The sequence below is a fragment of the Bombina bombina genome, chromosome 5 (assembly GCF_027579735.1).
Source record: "Bombina bombina isolate aBomBom1 chromosome 5, aBomBom1.pri, whole genome shotgun sequence".
NCBI classification, from domain to species: domain Eukaryota; kingdom Metazoa; phylum Chordata; class Amphibia; order Anura; family Bombinatoridae; genus Bombina; species Bombina bombina.
Window position 1 is genome coordinate 555887031 of NC_069503.1, and position 17270 is coordinate 555904300.

General features: G+C 41.5%; 1 protein-coding gene across 1 annotated transcript in view; it reads right to left on the minus strand.

Moving 5' to 3' along the window:
* The window catches only part of LOC128661552 (E3 ubiquitin-protein ligase MARCHF6), a 415446-nt gene that overhangs the window by 220812 nt on the left and 177364 nt on the right, over positions 1–17270 (minus strand). Inside the window, exons 10-12 of the mRNA XM_053715795.1 lie at positions 6541–6641; positions 4875–5012; positions 4527–4615 (exon numbers count right to left, since the gene is read on the minus strand). Coding sequence (XP_053571770.1) covers positions 4527–4615; positions 4875–5012; positions 6541–6641 — 328 coding nt within the window. The remainder of the gene's footprint in view (positions 1–4526; positions 4616–4874; positions 5013–6540; positions 6642–17270) is intronic.

Sequence of the window (17270 nt, forward strand, 5' to 3'; positions counted from 1 at the left end):
AATCGTTTTAGCCCAGAAAAATGTCTACCAGTCTTTAAAGCCCTTGTGAAGCCCTTTATTCTTATATTTAAAACTAAGAAAATGGCTTACCGGATCCCATAGGGAAAATGACAGCTTCCAGCATTACCAAGTCTTGTTAGAAATGTGTCATACCTCAAGCAGCAAAAGTCTGCTCACTGTTTCCCCCAACTGAAGTTAATTCATCTCAACAGTCCTGTGTGGAAACAGCCATCGATTTTAGTAACGGTTGCTAAAATCATTTTCCTCTTACAAACAGAAATCTTCATCTCTTTTCTGTTTCAGAGTAAATAGTACATACCAGCACTATTTTAAAATAACAAACTCTTGATTGAAGAATAAAAACTACATTTAAACACCAAAAAACTCTTAGCCATCTCCGTGGAGATGTTGCCTGTGCAACGGCAAAGAGAATGACTGGGGAAGGCGGAGCCTAGGAGGGATCATGTGACCAGCTTTGCTGGGCTCTTTGTCATTTCCTGTTGGGGAAGAGAATATCCCACAAGTAAGGATGACGCCGTGGACCGGACACACCTATGTTGGAGAAACCTGAATTTTTAGCCGTTAGCTTGGTTAAATGAACAACGGCGTCAGAAACAAATGAATTGGCTAGCTTAAGGGCCCTAAGCTTGTCAATAATAACTTCCAATGGGGTTTCAACCTGTAGAGTCTCCTCTAGGGACTCAAACCAGAAAGCTGCGGCAGCAGTGACTGAGGCAATGCAAGCAAGAGGCTGGAGAATAAAACCTTGTTGAATAAAAATTTTCTTAAGGTAAGCCTCTAATTTTTTATCCATTGGATCTAGAAAAGCACAACTGTCCTCGACAGAGATAGTGGTACGCTTAGCTAGAGTAGAAACTGCTCCCTCCACCTTAGGGACCGTCTTCCATAAGTCCCGTGTAGCGGCGCCTATAGGAAACATCTTTTTAAAAACAGGAGGGGGAGAGAACGGTACACCTGGTCTATCACATTCCTTATTAATAATTTCAGAAAACCTTTTAGGGATTGGAAAAACATCAGTGTAAGTAGGTACTGCATAATATTTATCCAATCTACATAATTTCTCTGGGACTACAATAGTGTCACAGTCGTCCAGAGTTGCTAAAACCTCCCTGAGCAATATGCGGAGGTGTTCAAGCTTAAATTTAAATGAAGACATATCAGAATCAGATTGAAGTATCTTCCCTGAATCAGAAAAATCACCCACAGATTGAAGCTCCCCTGCTTCAGCTTCATTATATTGTGAGGGTGTATCAGAGATAGCTACCAAAGCGTCAGAGAGCTCTGTATTTATTCTAGTCCCAGAGCCGTCTCGCTTTCCTTGCAATCCTGGCAGTTTAGATAATACCTCTGTAAGGGTATGATTCATAACTGCCGCCATGTCTTGCAAGGTATACGCAATGGGCACGCTAGATGTACTTGGCGTCCCCTGAGCGGGATTTATAGGATCTGACACGTGGGGAGAGTTAGACGGCATAACTTCCTCCTTGTCAATTTCTTCTGGTGATAAATTTTTTAAAGCCAGAATATGGTCTTTGTAATCTATAGTAAAATCAGTGCATTTGGTACACATTCTAAGAGGGGGTTCGACAATGGCTTCTAAACATAATGAAAAATGAGTTTCCTCTATGTCAGACATGTTTAAACAGACTAGTAATGAGACCAGCAAGCTTGGAAAACACTTTAATAACTGAACAAGCAAAAAATAAAAATGGTACTGTGCCTTTAAGAGAAAAAAACAATCACAGAAACTGCTAAAACAGTGAAAAAAGCAGTAAATCTTACGAAATTTTTATAGTGTGTATAATAGGCTGAAAGAGCATTGCACCCACTTGCAAATTTGATGATTAACCCCTTAATTTCAAAACCGGATCAAAAAAACGATATAAACGTTTTTAAACAGTCACAACAAACTGCCACAGCTCTACTGTGGCCCTACCTGCCCATACAACGACTTTGGAAGGCACAAAAACCCCTTAGAGAGGGTCTATATGTTCAGGGGACTCCTTCAGGGAAGCTGGATGTCTCAAGCTGCAAAAACTAATGGAAAATAGGCCCCTCCCAACCTGTACTCACAGTGAGAGGGCCTTAAAAAAATATCCCTAGGCAAAATCTAGTCAGCCATGTGGAAAAACTGGGCCCCAGAATAAAGTTTTATCACCAATATGAAATAAACGTTTATACACCTCAAGCAAACGTTATATCTATTCAGTAATGTGAGTAAATAATAAAAATATTACCCTTTACAGCAAGCATGATACCAGTCGTTATTAAATCACTGTAATCAGGCTTACCTTAAATAAATCCGGTATTGTCAGCATTTTCTAGCTTATCATTTCTCTAGAAAAATTTAAAACTGCACATACCTCATCAAAGACCACAGGCAGACTCTTCTTCAACTTTCTGTCTGAGGCTAAAATAGTACAACTCCGGTACCATTTGAAAATAAACTTTTGATTGAAGATAAACTACATTAATGCACCACATCTCTCTAGCTGCTTCCCTTGTCGAGAGCTGCAAGAGAATGACTGGGAGGTGGCAGTTAGGGGAGGAGCTATATAGACAGCTCTGCTGTGAGTGATCCTCTTGCAGCTTCCTGTTGGGAAGGAGAATATCCCACAAGTAATGGATGAAACCGTGGACTGGATACACCTTACAAGAGAAAAGTTTGGCACTAAGTGTGACGCACAATGAAATTTAAAAAAAATTTTGGCGCCAACCATGTCCGGAAATGACACACTCGCGTCACTGACGCAACCCTGTGTGAAACCTCTGCATCAATTACGACGCCGGAAATGACAAACTTGCGTCAACGGACGTGCCTTTTGCGCCCAAAACTTCTCGCGCCAAGAATGACGCAATAAAGTGTAGCATTTGGCGCACCCGCAAGCCTAAGTCAGCCCGCAATTTGAAACAAAGTAGTCAATTGAAAAAAAAGACTAAACCCCAGGTAAGAAAAAAATATTTCTTAATATTAACTTTCCCCAAATATGAAACTGACAATCTGCAAAAGGAAATACATGAACCTGACTCATGGCAAATATAAGTACAATACATATATTTAGAACTTTATATAAATGAATAAAGTGCCAAAACTATAGCTGAGGTGTCTTAAGTAATAAAAACATACTTACCCAAAGACATCCATCCACATATAGCAGATAGCCAAACCAGTACTGAAACAGTTATCAGTAGAGGTAATGGTATATGAGAGTATAACGTCGATCTGAAAAGGGAGGTAGGAGATGAATCTCTACGACGGAATAACAGAGAACCTATGAAATAGACCCCCGTTAGGAAAATCATTGCATTCAATAGGTGATACTCTCCACGTCCCTCTGACATTCGCTGTACTCTGAGAGGAATCAGGCTTCAAAATGCTGAGAAGCGCATGTCAATGTAGAAATCTTAGCACAAACTTAATTCACCACCTACATAGGAGGCAAAGTTTGTAAAACTGAATTAAGGGTGTGGTGAGGGGTGTATTTATAGGCATTTGTGAGCTTTGGGAAACTTTGCCCCTCCTGGTAGGATTGTATATCCCATACGTCACTAGCTCATGGACTCTTGCCAAATACATGAAAGAAATGAAACTATCTTACTGGAATCTATGCCGTGGAACAGAAACACGGTCCTTCAAGTGTGACAGACTGTAGCATTGCTTCTGACAGACTTAAGTGAAGAAAAGCAGGCAGCGAAACTCGTCAACGCTGATTGCTTAGGAGCTGTTAATATGAGTCTGGATGGTTTCGCAGAAAGACTCTCCCTGCATCTCCAGACTAACTTTCATCAATTCTCTCACTGAGAGGCTGTGAAGACTACTTAAAACTCCAGTCCCATATCGAAGGGTAGATACCCTTCCTATGGAACTACTCTGAAATTTTCTGACACTTCTCTGCCAACCTCCTGTGATGAAAGGCAAAGAATGACTGGGGGATGAGGGAAGTGTGTGGAGGGGGGGGTATTTAAGGCTTTGGCTGGAGTGTCTTTGCCTCCTCCTGATGGCCAGGTTCAGTATTTAACACAAGTAAGGAATGCAGCTGTGGACTCTCCCTGTATTAAGGAGGAAATATAGATAAACTTAATAATTAAAAGTGCCCACAATATGGCTATATGAGAGTCTATCTATCTATCTATCTATCTATCTATATATATATATATATATATATATATATATATATATATATGGGTATATGTCCCAGGGCTATGTATACACATAAACTTTTAACATTTTAAAAGTGCCCATAATCAAAGCTATATGAGTGTCTATATAGAATTATAGAACATACTTACCAATAGACACTCTTCCACTAAAACGTAAGTAAGCGGACAGCCAAACCAGTACTGAAACATATCAACAGAGGTAATGAAATAGGAGTATAAAGTAGATCTGTAAAGAGAGTCAAAAGTCGAGTCCCGGCAACCAAATTCACAGAGGGCCTATGAAGGATTTCTCATGAGGCAAAACCATCACATCTCAAACCATATCCCAAAAACATCCCTCTGACAATCACTGTACTCTGAGGGGAACCAAGCTTCAAAACAGACCAAGCTTTTTTCACTGACGAAATCATCCTCATCTTCTTGCTTCAACCACCTACAATGGAGGCAAAGTAAAGACTAAAGTATGTGTGAGGGGTTTTATAAGGGGTCTTGGGAGAATATGCCTCCACATAGTGGTAGGTATGCAATTCCCATTTGTAACAGATCGTGGACTCTCACCACCTATATGAAAGAAATCTATCTATATATAAAAAAAAAAAAACACGCACATATATACACAAACGCATACATACACCCATAAATGAGATATACTGTATTAACTTTATTGCATAAAACTGGTTAGTTTTACTTACAGTAAGTAGCCAGCTGTTACAGTCCACGCTCTTACAAGTCCCTTTAGCCACTGTCTTGTGTGTCCTTGTTCAAGCAATGCTGGAAGGACAACCTGCAGAAGAAGTAGCTCCAGAGACAGCTCACTCACTGGTGCATCGCTACAATTAAACAGAAGCCGTATGTTTTCATATATGCTTATATACACAGCTAAGCTGATAGAGAAGTATTTTACCAACTTAGAATGAAGGAAGTGGATACTGTGAACTTATGTGTACAAACTCTCAGACTTTATTTACTTTTTAAAAAGACTCTACCATAACCCTATTTTGTACCGTTTAGAGAATTACACTGATTTGGTGTAGACTAGTTTTCTCAATTTACTATTTTTTTAAAAGGGATGGTCAACTACAAAATTTTTATTGTTTAAAAAGATAGATAATTCTTTTATTACCCATTCCCCAGTTTTGCACAACCAACATGGTTATATATACTTAAAGGGACATAATAGTCATATGCTAAATCACTTGAAACTAATGCAGTATAACTGTAAAAAGCTGACAGGAAAATATCACCTGAGCATCTCTATGTAAAAAAGGAAGATATTTTACCTCACAATCTCCTCAGCTCAGCAGAGTAAGTTCTGTGTAAAAAGTTATACTCAGCTGCTCCCAGCTGCAGGTAAAAAAAAAAATAAAAAAAAAAAATGAAGAAATGAACTGCAGCCAATCAGCATCAGCAGTGCTGAGGTCATGAACTCTTTTACTGTGATCTCATGAGATTTGACTTAACTCATGAGATTTCATAGTAAGCTTTCTTTAACCTGAATAGGGAAATAATATGAAAGTGCACGAGGCTCATCCCCTTAGCTGTCCCAGGACAGACATACTAATATGCTGCTTAGAAATCCTTTACAATGGATGTGGCTACTGAGGAACTTTTGAGGTAAAATATCTTTCTTTTTTACATAGAGATGTTCAGGTGATATTTTCGAGTCAGCTTTTTACATCTATACTGCATCACTTTCAAGTGTTTAAATATTTGGGTATTATGGCCCTTTAAATATATGTGTGTTAAGAGGCTGTCTGTAGTGGCTTAGAAACAGGCAGAAATTTAGAGGTTTAAAGAATATTAATATACTGAAATGGGTAGTAAAGGTGTTAGCTATCTTTTTAAACAATAGCAATTTTGGTGTTAACTGTGCCTTTCTTTCTCCCATTAACTAGTTAGTTAAAAGAAAACCAGACATTATCAGATTTCAAACTAACAGTGGAATATGTTCTTGCAAACCTTGTTGCATAAACTTTCAGATATGGAGAACAGTTTATGAACATAATTTTGCAGTGAAACTATCCCTTTAATTGCAAAATGTTATTTTTCTAATAGCTACTACCACTCATTCAAGTAAAGTGTGTAATATAAACATTTAATTCTCATTCTGAAGAGGGTACCATAAACCAAACCAATACAGATATTGTAATAAGTTAAGGGTATACACATTTGTGAAGAGTCGAAAGAACAACTATCGTGCTAATTTGAGGTCACTTCACAAGCATACAAGAATTAAAATTAAAACTATGATTTACAAATATATATATATATATTTTTTTTTTTTTTTTTTTTTTAAAGTAATGGGATTGGGATACATTTAACATTGCATGTAAGTATTAAAAGTTCTAATGTACTCACCTGTACAACATCACGTTATATGGTAAAAAAGTAGGCAGCAGGGTCTTGATTATACGTATAGGAAGCCATAACATAAGTAGTACAATTGACCCAAAGACAATCTAAGGGGGGAAGAAGAAAAAAAGTAAATTTATGCTTACCTGATAAATTAATTTCTTCTACGATACGAGTCCACAGATTTCATCCTTACTTGTGGGATTTATCCTCCTGCTAACAGGAAGTGGCAAAGAGCACCACAGCAGAGCTGTATATATAGCTCCTCCCTCCCCTCCAATCATTCGACAGAAGTTAGGAAGAGAAAGGAAAAGCCAAAGGTGCAGAGGTGACTGAAGTTTACAAAAAATATATATAATTTAAATCTGTCTTAAAAATAACAGGGTGGGCCGTGGACTCGTCATATCGTAGAAGAAATTAATTTATCAGGTAAGCATAAATTTACTTTTCTTCTACAAGATATGACGAGTCCACGGATTTCATCCTTACTTGTGGGATACAATACCAAAGCTACAGGACACGGATGAAAGGGAGGGAACAAGACAGGAACCTAAACGGAAAGCACCACTGCTTGAAGAACCTTTCTCCCAAAACCAGCCTCAGAAGAAGCAAAAGTATCAAATTTGTAAAATTTGGAAAAAGTATTAAGAGACGACCAAGTTGCAGCCTTGCAAATCTGTTCAACAGAAGCATTGTTTTTAAATGCCCATGAGGAAGCCACAGCCCTAGTAGAATGAGTCGTAATTCTGTCCAGCAGTCTCATATGCCAGGCGGATGATACTCTTCAGCCAAAAAGAAAGAGGTAGCCGTAGCTTTCTGACCCCTACGCTTTCCAGAAAAAACAATGAATAATGAAGATGATTGACTGAAATCTTTAGTCGCTTGCAAGTAAAACTTCAAGGCACGGACCACGTCCAAGTTATGTAACAGACGCTCCTTCTTAGAAGAAGGATTAGGACATAAAAAAGGAACAACAATTTCCTGATTAATATTCTTATTTGAAACAACCTTAGGAAGGAACCAGGTTTGGTACGTAAAACCACCTTATCAGAATGAAAAATAAGATAAGGCGAGTCACATTGAAGTGCTGAAAGCTCAGAAACTCTACGAGCAGAAGAAATGGCAACCAAAAACAAAACTTTCCAAGATAACAACTTAATATCTATGGAATGCATGGGTTCAAACGGAACCCCTTGAAGAACACTAAGAACTAAATTCAAACTACAGGGTGGAACAATTGGTCTAAACACAGGCTTAATTCTGGTTAGAGCCTGACAAAAAGACTGAACGTCTGGAACATCTGCCAAATGTTTGTGTAGCAAAATTGACAAAGCAGAAATTTGTCCCTTTAAGGAACTCGCTGATAACCCTTTCTCCAATCTTCTTGGAGAAATGACAGAATCCTGTGAATCCTAACCTTACTCCATGAGTAGCCTTTGGATTCACACCAAAAAAGATATTTACATCGTATCTTATGATAGATCTTTCTAGTGACAGGCTTACGTGCCTGAATCAACGTCTCAATGACCGCATCAGAGAATCCCCGCTTAGATAAAATCAAGCGTTCAATCTTCAAGCAGTCAGCTGCAGAAAAATTAGATTTGGATGTTGGAAAGGACCCTGAATGAGAAGGTCCTGTCTCACTGGGTGTTTCCACAGAGAGGACATGTCCACTACATCTGCATACCAAGTCCTGCGTGGCCACGCAGGCACAATTAGAATTACTGAAGCTCTCTCCTGTTTGAACCGAGCAATCACCCGGGGAAGGAGAGGAAACGGTGGAAACACATAAGCTAGGTTGAACTGCCAAGGCATCTATTAGTTCGGCCTGAGGATCCCGCGACCTGGATCCGTATCTTGGGAGCTTGGCATTCTGACGAGACGCCATCAGATCCAATTCCGGTCTGCCCCATAGGAGAATCAGAGAGGCAAATACCTCCGGATGGAGTTCCCACTCCCCGGATGAAAAACCTGTCTGCTTAAAAAGTACGCTTCCCAGTTGTCCACTCCTGGGATGTAGATTGCTGACAGATGACAAGAGTGGGTCTCCGCCCATCAAATTATTTTGGATACTTCGGTCATAGCTAAGGAACTCCTCGTTCCTCCCTGATGATTGATGTAAGCCACAGTCGTGATGTTGTCTGACTGGAATCTGATGAATTTGGCCGAAGCCAACTGAGGCCACGCCTGAAGCGCATTGAATATTGCTCTCAATTCCAGAATATTGATTGGAAGTAGAGACTCCAACTGAGTCCATACACCCTGAGCCTTCAGGGAATTCCAGACTGCACCCCAGCCTAGTAGACTGGCGTCCGTTGTCACTATCACCCACGAGGATCTGCGGAAACACATCCCCTGGGACAGATGATCCGGTGACAACCACCAAAGAAGAGAGTTTCTGGTCTCTTGATCCAGATTTATCGGAGGAGATAAATTTGTACAGGGAGTGCAGAATTATTAGGCAAATGAGTATTTTGACCACATCATCCTCTTTATGCATGTTGTCTTACTCCAAGCTGTATAGGCTCGAAAGCCTACTACCAATTAAGCATATTAGGTGATGTGCATCTCTGTAATGAGAAGGGGTGTGGTCTAATGATATCAACACCCTATATCAGGTGTGCATAATTATTAGGCAACTTCCTTTCCTTTGGCAAAATGGGTCAAAAGAAGGACTTGACAGGCTCAGAAAAGTAAAAAATAGTGAGATATCTTGCAGAGGGATGCAGCACTCTTAAAATTGCAAAGCTTCTGAAGCGTGATCATCGAACAATCAAGCGTTTCATTCAAAATAGTCAACAGGGTCGCAAGAAGCGTGTGGAAAAACCAAAGCGCAAAATAACTGCCCATGAACTGAGAAAAGTCAAGCGTGCAGCTGCCAAGATGCCACTTGCCACCAGTTTGGCCATATTTCAGAGCTGCAACATCACTGGAGTGCCCAAAAGCACAAGGTGTGCAATACTCAGAGACATGGCCAAGGTAAGAAAGGCTGAAAGACGACCACCACTGAACAAGACACACAAGCTGAAACGTCAAGACTGGGCCAAGAAATATCTCAAGACTGATTTTTCTAAGGTTTTATGGACTGATGAAATGAGAGTGAGTCTTGATGGGCCAGATGGATGGGCCCGTGGCTGGATTGGTAAAGGGCAGAGAGCTCCAGTCTGACTCAGACGCCAGCAAGGTGGAGGTGGAGTACTGGTTTGGGCTGGTATCATCAAAGATGAGCTTGTGGGGCCTTTTCGGGTTGAGGATGGAGTCAAGCTCAACTCCCAGTCCTACTGCCAGTTTCTGGAAGACACCTTCTTCAAGCAGTGGTACAGGAAGAAGTCTGCATCCTTCAAGAAAAACATGATTTTCATGCAGGACAATGCTCCATCACACGCGTCCAAGTACTCCACAGCATGGCTGGCAAGAAAGGGTATAAAAGAAGAAAATCTAATGACATGGCCTCCTTGTTCACCTGATCTGAACCCCATTGAGAACCTGTGGTCCATCATCAAATGTGAGATTTACAAGGAGGGAAAACAGTACACCTCTCTGAACAGTGTCTGGGTGGCTGTGGTTGCTGCTGCACGCAATGTTGATGGTGAACAGATCAAAACACTGACAGAATCCATGGATGGCAGGCTTTTGAGTGTCCTTGCAAAGAAAGGTGGCTATATTGGTCACTGATTTGTTTTTGTTTTGTTTTTGAATGTCAGAAATGTATATTTGTGAATGTTGAGATGTTATATTGGTTTCACTGGTAAAAATAAATAATTGAAATGGGTATATATTTGTTTTTTGTTAAGTTGCCTAATAATTATGCACAGTAATAGTCACCTGCTCACACAGATATCCCCCTAAAATAGCTATAACTAAAAACAAACTAAAAACTACTTCCAAAACTATTCATCTTTGATATTAATGAGTTTTTTGGGTTCATTGAGAACATGGTTGTTGTTCAATAATAAAATTAATCCTCAAAAATGCAACTTGCCTAATAATTTTGCACTCCCTGTATAGTCCCCATTCCACTGTCCAAGCATGCACAGTTGCAGTGGTCTGAGATGAAACCGAGCAAACGGAATGATGTCCATTGCCGCCACCATCAATCCAATTACCTCCATACACTGAGCCACTGATGGCCGAGGATTGGACTGAAGGGCTCGACAAGTATTTAGAATTTTTGACTTTCTGACCTCCGTCAGAAAAATCTTCATGGTTACAGAATCAATCAAGAAGGGAACCTTTGTGGAATTAGTGAACTCTTTTCTAGACTCACCTTCCAACCGTGAGTTCTCAGAAAGGACAACACTGTGTCTGTGTGAGACTTTGTTAGATAAGTCGACGCCTGAATCAAGGTATCGTCCAGATAAGGCGCCACTGCTATGCCCCGCGGCCTGAGAACCGCCAGAAGGGACCCTAGAACCTTCGTGAAGATCCTGGGTGCTGTGGCCAACCCGAAGGGAAGAGCCACGAACTGAAAATGTTTGTCCAGGAAGGCAAACCTTAGGTACTGATGATGATCCTTGTGAATAGAAATATGAAGGTATGCATCCTTCAAGTCCACGGTAGTCATATATTGACCCTCCTGAATCATTGGTAAAATTGTTCGGATAGTCTCCATCTTGAACGATGGGACTCTGAGAAACTTGTTTAGACTTTTGAGATCTAAAATGGGTCTGAAAGTTTCCTCTTTTTTGGGAACCATGAAAAGATTTGAGTAAAACCCCCGCCCCTGTTCCAGTCTTAGAACGAGACAAATTACTCCCATAGTAGAGAGGTCTTTTACACAACGTAAGAACGCCACTCTTTTTATCTGGTCTACAGACAATCGTGAAAGAAGAAATCTCCCTTTTGGGAGAAAACCTTTGAATTCCAGTTGATATCCGGGAGAAAACCTTTGAATTCCAGTTGATACCCGTGGGTCACGATTTCTAGTGTCCAGGGGTCCTGAACATCTCTTGCCCAAGCCTTGGCAAAGAGAGAAAGCCTAACCTCTACTAGAGCCGGTCCCGGATCGGGGGCCGCCCCTTCATGCTGTCTTGGTAGCAGTAGCGGGCTTTTTGGGTTGTTTACCCTTGTTCCAAGCCTGGTTGGGTCTCCAGGCCGACTTGGCCTGAGCAAAATTCCCTTCCTGCTTCGTGGAGGAAGAGGAAGAAGGGGGTACTCCTTTAAAGTTCCGAAAGGAACGAAAATTATTTTTTTTACCCCTACTCTTAACAGACTTATTCAGAGGTAGAGCATGACATTTACCTCCAGTAATGTCAGAGATGATTTCCTTCAACTCAGGCCCAAATAGGGTCTTACCCTTGAAAGGAACAGCCAAAAGCTTTGACTTAGATGACACATCAGCAGACCATGATTTTAACCATAACGCTCTATGCGCTAAAATGGCAAATCCTGCATTTTTAGCCGCCAACTTAGCAATTTGAAAGGCGGCATCTGTGATAAAAGAATTAGCTAACTTGAGAGCCTTAATTCTATCTAAAATATCCTCTAAGGGGGTCTCAATCTTAAACTCTTTCAAGGCATCAAACCAGAAAGCCGCTGCAGTAGTCACTGGAACAATGCAGGCTGTCGGTTGTAAAAGGAAACCCTGATGAATAAATAATTTCTTTAGAAGACCCTCTAACTTTTAATCCATAGGGTCTTTGAAAGCACAGCTGTCCTCAATAGGAATAGTTGTACGCTTAGCCAGGGTAGATATAGCTCCCTCCACCTTAGGGACAGTCTGCCAAGAGTCCCGAATGGTGTCTGATATGGGATAAATTTTCCTAAAATTAGGAGGCGGAGAGAACGGTATACCCGGTCTGTCCTACTCCTTCTTAATAATCTCCGAGATTCTCTTAGGAACCGGAAAAACATCAGTGTAAGCGGGTACTTCTAGATACTTGTCAATTTTACACAATTTCTCTGGTGGTACCATAATAGGGTCACAGTCATCCAGAGTCGCTAAGACCTCCCGAAGTAACAGGCGGAGGTGTTCTAGCTTAAATTTAAAGGACATGACGTCCAAATCTGTCTGAGGTAACATACTTCTTGGGTCCGAAAGTTCTCCTTCAGACAAAATTTCCCTGACCCCCAACTCAGATCCCTGTGAGGGCCCATCGGAAATAGCCCACAAAGCATCAGAGGATTCAATATTCACATTAATTCCTGACCTACTGCGTTCACCCTGTAACACTGGTAACTTAGATAATACCTCTGTAAGGGCAGTTGACATAACTGCAGCCATATCCTGCAGTAAAAGAATTAGATGCATTTGAGGAACTCGGCGTCACTTGGGTGGGCGTTAACGGTTGTGACACTTGGGGAGAATTAGTCTGCATATCCTGATTCTCTTCACACTGAGAATCATCCTTAGGCACACTGTCTTTACATAAAAAATGCTTTTTACATTGTAAGGCCCGTTCAGTACAAGAGGTACATAAAGTAAGAGGGGGTTCCACAATGGCTTCTAAACACATAGAACAAGGAGTTTACTTAAGTTCAGACATGTTAAACAGACTAGCAATAGCCACAATAGTCGTAAAACGCCTTATTTACGGATTCTAAAAACTTTTTGAAAAGAAAACGTACTGCGCCTTTAAGAAATAAAAGCGGAACAATTTTTCTGAACTGCCATAAAAACGATTTTTATCACTAAACAATTATATAAAACAGTTCAATTTTGCCAAAAATTATTGCACCCTATAAGCAAAGGTTAAATCACCCTTTAAAGAGACATTATAATTAAAAAAAAATAGACTTTAACAATGAAAACAGCCCCTGCACCTTGCCACAGCTCTGTGGCGCCTACTTGCCCTCAGGGTACTCAAAATTGACTCGACAACGATCCGGTGACTGGAAAAACATAATTTATGCTTACCTGATAAATGTATTTCTCTTGTGGTGTATCCAGTCCACGGATCATCCATTACTTGTGGGATATTCTCCTTCCCAACAGGAAGTTGCAAGAGGATCACCCACAGCAGAGCTGCTATATAGCTCCTCCCCTAACTGCCATATCCAGTCATTCGACCGAAGACAAGCAGAGAAAGGAGAAACCATAGGGTGCAGTGGTGACTGTAGTTTAAAATTAAAAAATACCTGCCTTAAAATGACAGGGCGGGCCGTGGACTGGATACACCACAAGAGAAATAAATTTATCAGGTAAGAATAAATTATGTTTTCTCTTGTAAGGTGTATCCAGTCCACGGATCATCCATTACTTGTGGGATACCAATAACAAAGCTTAAGTACACGGATGAAGGGAGGGACAAGGCAGGTACTTAAACGGAAGGTACCACTGCCTGTAAAACTTTTCTCCCAAAAATAGCCTCCGAAGAAGCAAAAGTATCAAATTTGTAGAATTTTGAAAAGGTATGAAGCGAAGACCAAGTCGCCGCCTTGCAAATCTGTTCAACAGAAGCCTCATTTTTAAAGGCCCATGTGGAAGCCACAGCTCTAGTAGAATGAGCTGTAATCCTTCCAGGAGGCCAACAGTCTCATAAACTAAGCGGATTATACTTCTTAGCCAAAACGAAAGAGGTTGCCGAAGCCTTTTAGCCTCTCCTCTGTCCAGAGTAGACAACAAACAAAGCAGATGTTTGACGAAAATCTTTAGTAGCTTGTAAATAATACTTTAAAGCACGAACCACGTCAAGATTGTGTAATAGACGTTCCTTCTTTGAAGAAGGATTAGGACATAGTGAAGGAACAACAATCTCCTGATTTATATTCTTATTATATACCACCTTAGGTAAAAATCCAGGTTTGGTACGCAGAACTACCTTATCTGCATGGAAGATCAGATAAGGAGAATCACATTGTAAGGCAGATAACTCGGAAACTCTACGAGCCGAGGAAATAGCTACCAAAAAAAGAACTTTCCAAGATAAAAGTTTGATATCTATGGAATGAAGAGGTTCAAACGGAACCCCCTGAAGAACTTTAAGAACCAAATTTAAGCTCCAAGGTGGAGCAACAGGTTTAAACACAGGCTTGATTCTAACTAAAGCCTGACAAAATGCCTGAACGTCTGGAACATCCACCAGACGCTTGTGCAAAAGAATAGACAGCGCAGAAATCTGTCCCTTTAAGGAACTAGCTGACAATCCTTTCTCCAATCCTTCTTGGAGAAAAGATAATATCCTGGGAATCCTGACTTTACTCCATGAGTAACCCTTGGATTCACACCAATGAAGATATTTACACCATATCTTATGATAGATTTTCCTGGTGACAGGCTTTCGTGCCTGAATTAAGGTATCAATGACTGACTCTGAGAAACCACGCTTTGATAAAATCAAGCGTTCAATCTCCAGGCAGTCAGCCTCAGAGAAATTAGATTTGGATGGTTTAAAGGACCTTGAAGTAGAAGGTCCTGTCTCAGCGGCAGAGTCCATGGTGGAAAGGATGACATGTCCACCAGATCTGCATACCAAGTCCTGCGTGGCCACGCAGGCGCTATCAAGATCACCGATGCTCTCTCCTGCTTGATTTTGGCAATCAGACGAGGGAGCAGAGGTAACGGTGGAAACACATAAGCCAGGTTGAAGGACCAAGGCGCTGCTAGAGCATCTATCAGCATTGCCTTGGGGTCCCTGGATCTGGATCCGTAACAAGGAAGCTTGAAGTTCTGGCGAGACGCCATGAGATCCAGTTCTGGTTTGCCCCAACGATGAATCAATTGTGCAAACACCTCCGGATGGAGTTCCCACTCCCCCGGATGAAAAGTCTGTCGACTTAGAAAATCCGCCTCCCAGTTCTCTACACCTGGGATATGGATAGCTGATAGGTGGCAAGAGTGAATCTCTGCCCAGAGAATTATCTTTGAGACTTCTAACATCGCTAGGGAACTCCTTGTTCCCCCTTGATGGTTGTAAGCCACAGTCGTGATGTTGTCCGACTGAAATCTGATGAACCTCATTGTCGCTAGCTGAGGCCAAGCCTGAGGAGCATTAAATATCGCTCTTAGTTCCAGAATGTTTATTGGAAGGAGTGTCTCCTCCTGAGTCCACGATCCCTGAGCCTTCAGGGAGTTCCAGACTGCCCCCCAGCCTAGAAGGCTGGCATCTGTCGTTACAATTGTCCAATCTGGCCTGCGAAAGGTCATTCCCTTGGACAGATGGACCCGCGATAGCCACCAGAGAAGAGAATCCCTGGTCTCTTAATCCAGATTTAGTAGAGGGGACAAATCTGTGTAATCCCCATTCCACTGACTGAGCATGCATAGTTGCAGCGGTCTGAGATGTAGACGTGCAAACAGCACTATGTCCATTGCCGCAACCATTAAGCCGATTACTTCCATACACTGAGCCACCGAAGGGCGAGAAGTGGAATAAAGAACACAGCAGGAATTTAGAAGTTTTGATAACCTGGACTCCGTCAGGTAAATCCTAATTTCTACAGAATCTATTAGAGTTCCCAGAAAGGACTCTTGTGAGAGGGGATAGAGAACTCTTTTCCTCGTTCACCTTCCACCCATGCGACCTCAGAAATGCCAGAACTATGTCCGTATGAGACTTGGCAATTTGGAAATTTGACGCCTGTATCAGAATGTCGTCTAAATAAGGGGCCACTGCTATGCCCCGCGGTCTTAGGACCGCCAGAAGTGACCCCAGAACCTTTGTAAAGATTCTTGGGGCTGTAGCTAACCCAAAGGGAAGAGCTACAAACTGGTAATGCCTGTTCAGGAAGGCAAACCTGAGAAACCGATGATGATCTTTGTGTATCGGAACGTGAAGATAAGCATCCTTTAAATCCACTTTAGTCATGTATTGACCCTCCTGGATCATAGGTAGGATGGTACGAATAGTCTCAATCTTGAATGATGGAACTCTGAGGAATTTGTTTAAAATCTTGAGATCTAAAATTGGTCTGAAGGTTCCCTCTTTTTTGGGAACCACAAATAGATTTGAGTAAAATCCCTGTCCTTCCTCCTGTGGAACAGGATGGATCACTCCCTTAACTAGGAGGTCTTGAACACAGTGTAAGAATGCCTCTCTCTTTATCTGGTTTGCAGATAATTTTGAAAGGTGAAATCTCCCTTTTGGAGGAGAAGCTTTGAAGTCCAGAAGATATCCCTGGGATACAATTTCCAACGCCCAGGGATCCTGGACATCTCTTGCCCAAGCCTGGGCGAAGAGCGAAAGTCGGCCCCCTACTAGATCCGTTACCGGATAGGGGGCTGATACTTCATGCTGACTTAGGGGCAGCAGCAGGCTTTTTGGCCTGCTTACCTTTGTTCCAGGTCTGGTTAGGTCTCCAGACCGACTTGGACTGGGCAAAAGTTCCCTCTTGTTTTGCATTAGAGGAAGTTGATGCTGTACTCACCTTGAAGTTTCGAAAGGCACGAAAATTAGTCTGTTTGGCCCTTGATTTGGACCTATCCTGAGGAAGGGCATGACCTTTTCCTCCAGTGATATCAGAAATGATCTCCTTCAAACCAGGCCCGAATAGGGTTTGCCCCTTGAAGGGAATGTTAAGCAGCTTAGACTTTGAAGTAACGTCAGCTGACCATGATTTAAGCCATAGCGCCCTACGTGCTTGAATAGCAAAACCAGAATTCTTAGTCGTTAGTTTAGTCAGATGAACAATGGCATCAGAAACAAAAGAATTGGCTAGCTTAAGTGCTCTAAGCTTGTCAAGTATGTCATCCAATGGGGTCTCTACCTGTAAAGACTCTTCCAGAGACTCAAACCAGAAAGCCGCAGCAGCAGTGACTGGGGCAATGCATGCAAGGGGCTGTAGAATAAAACCTTGTT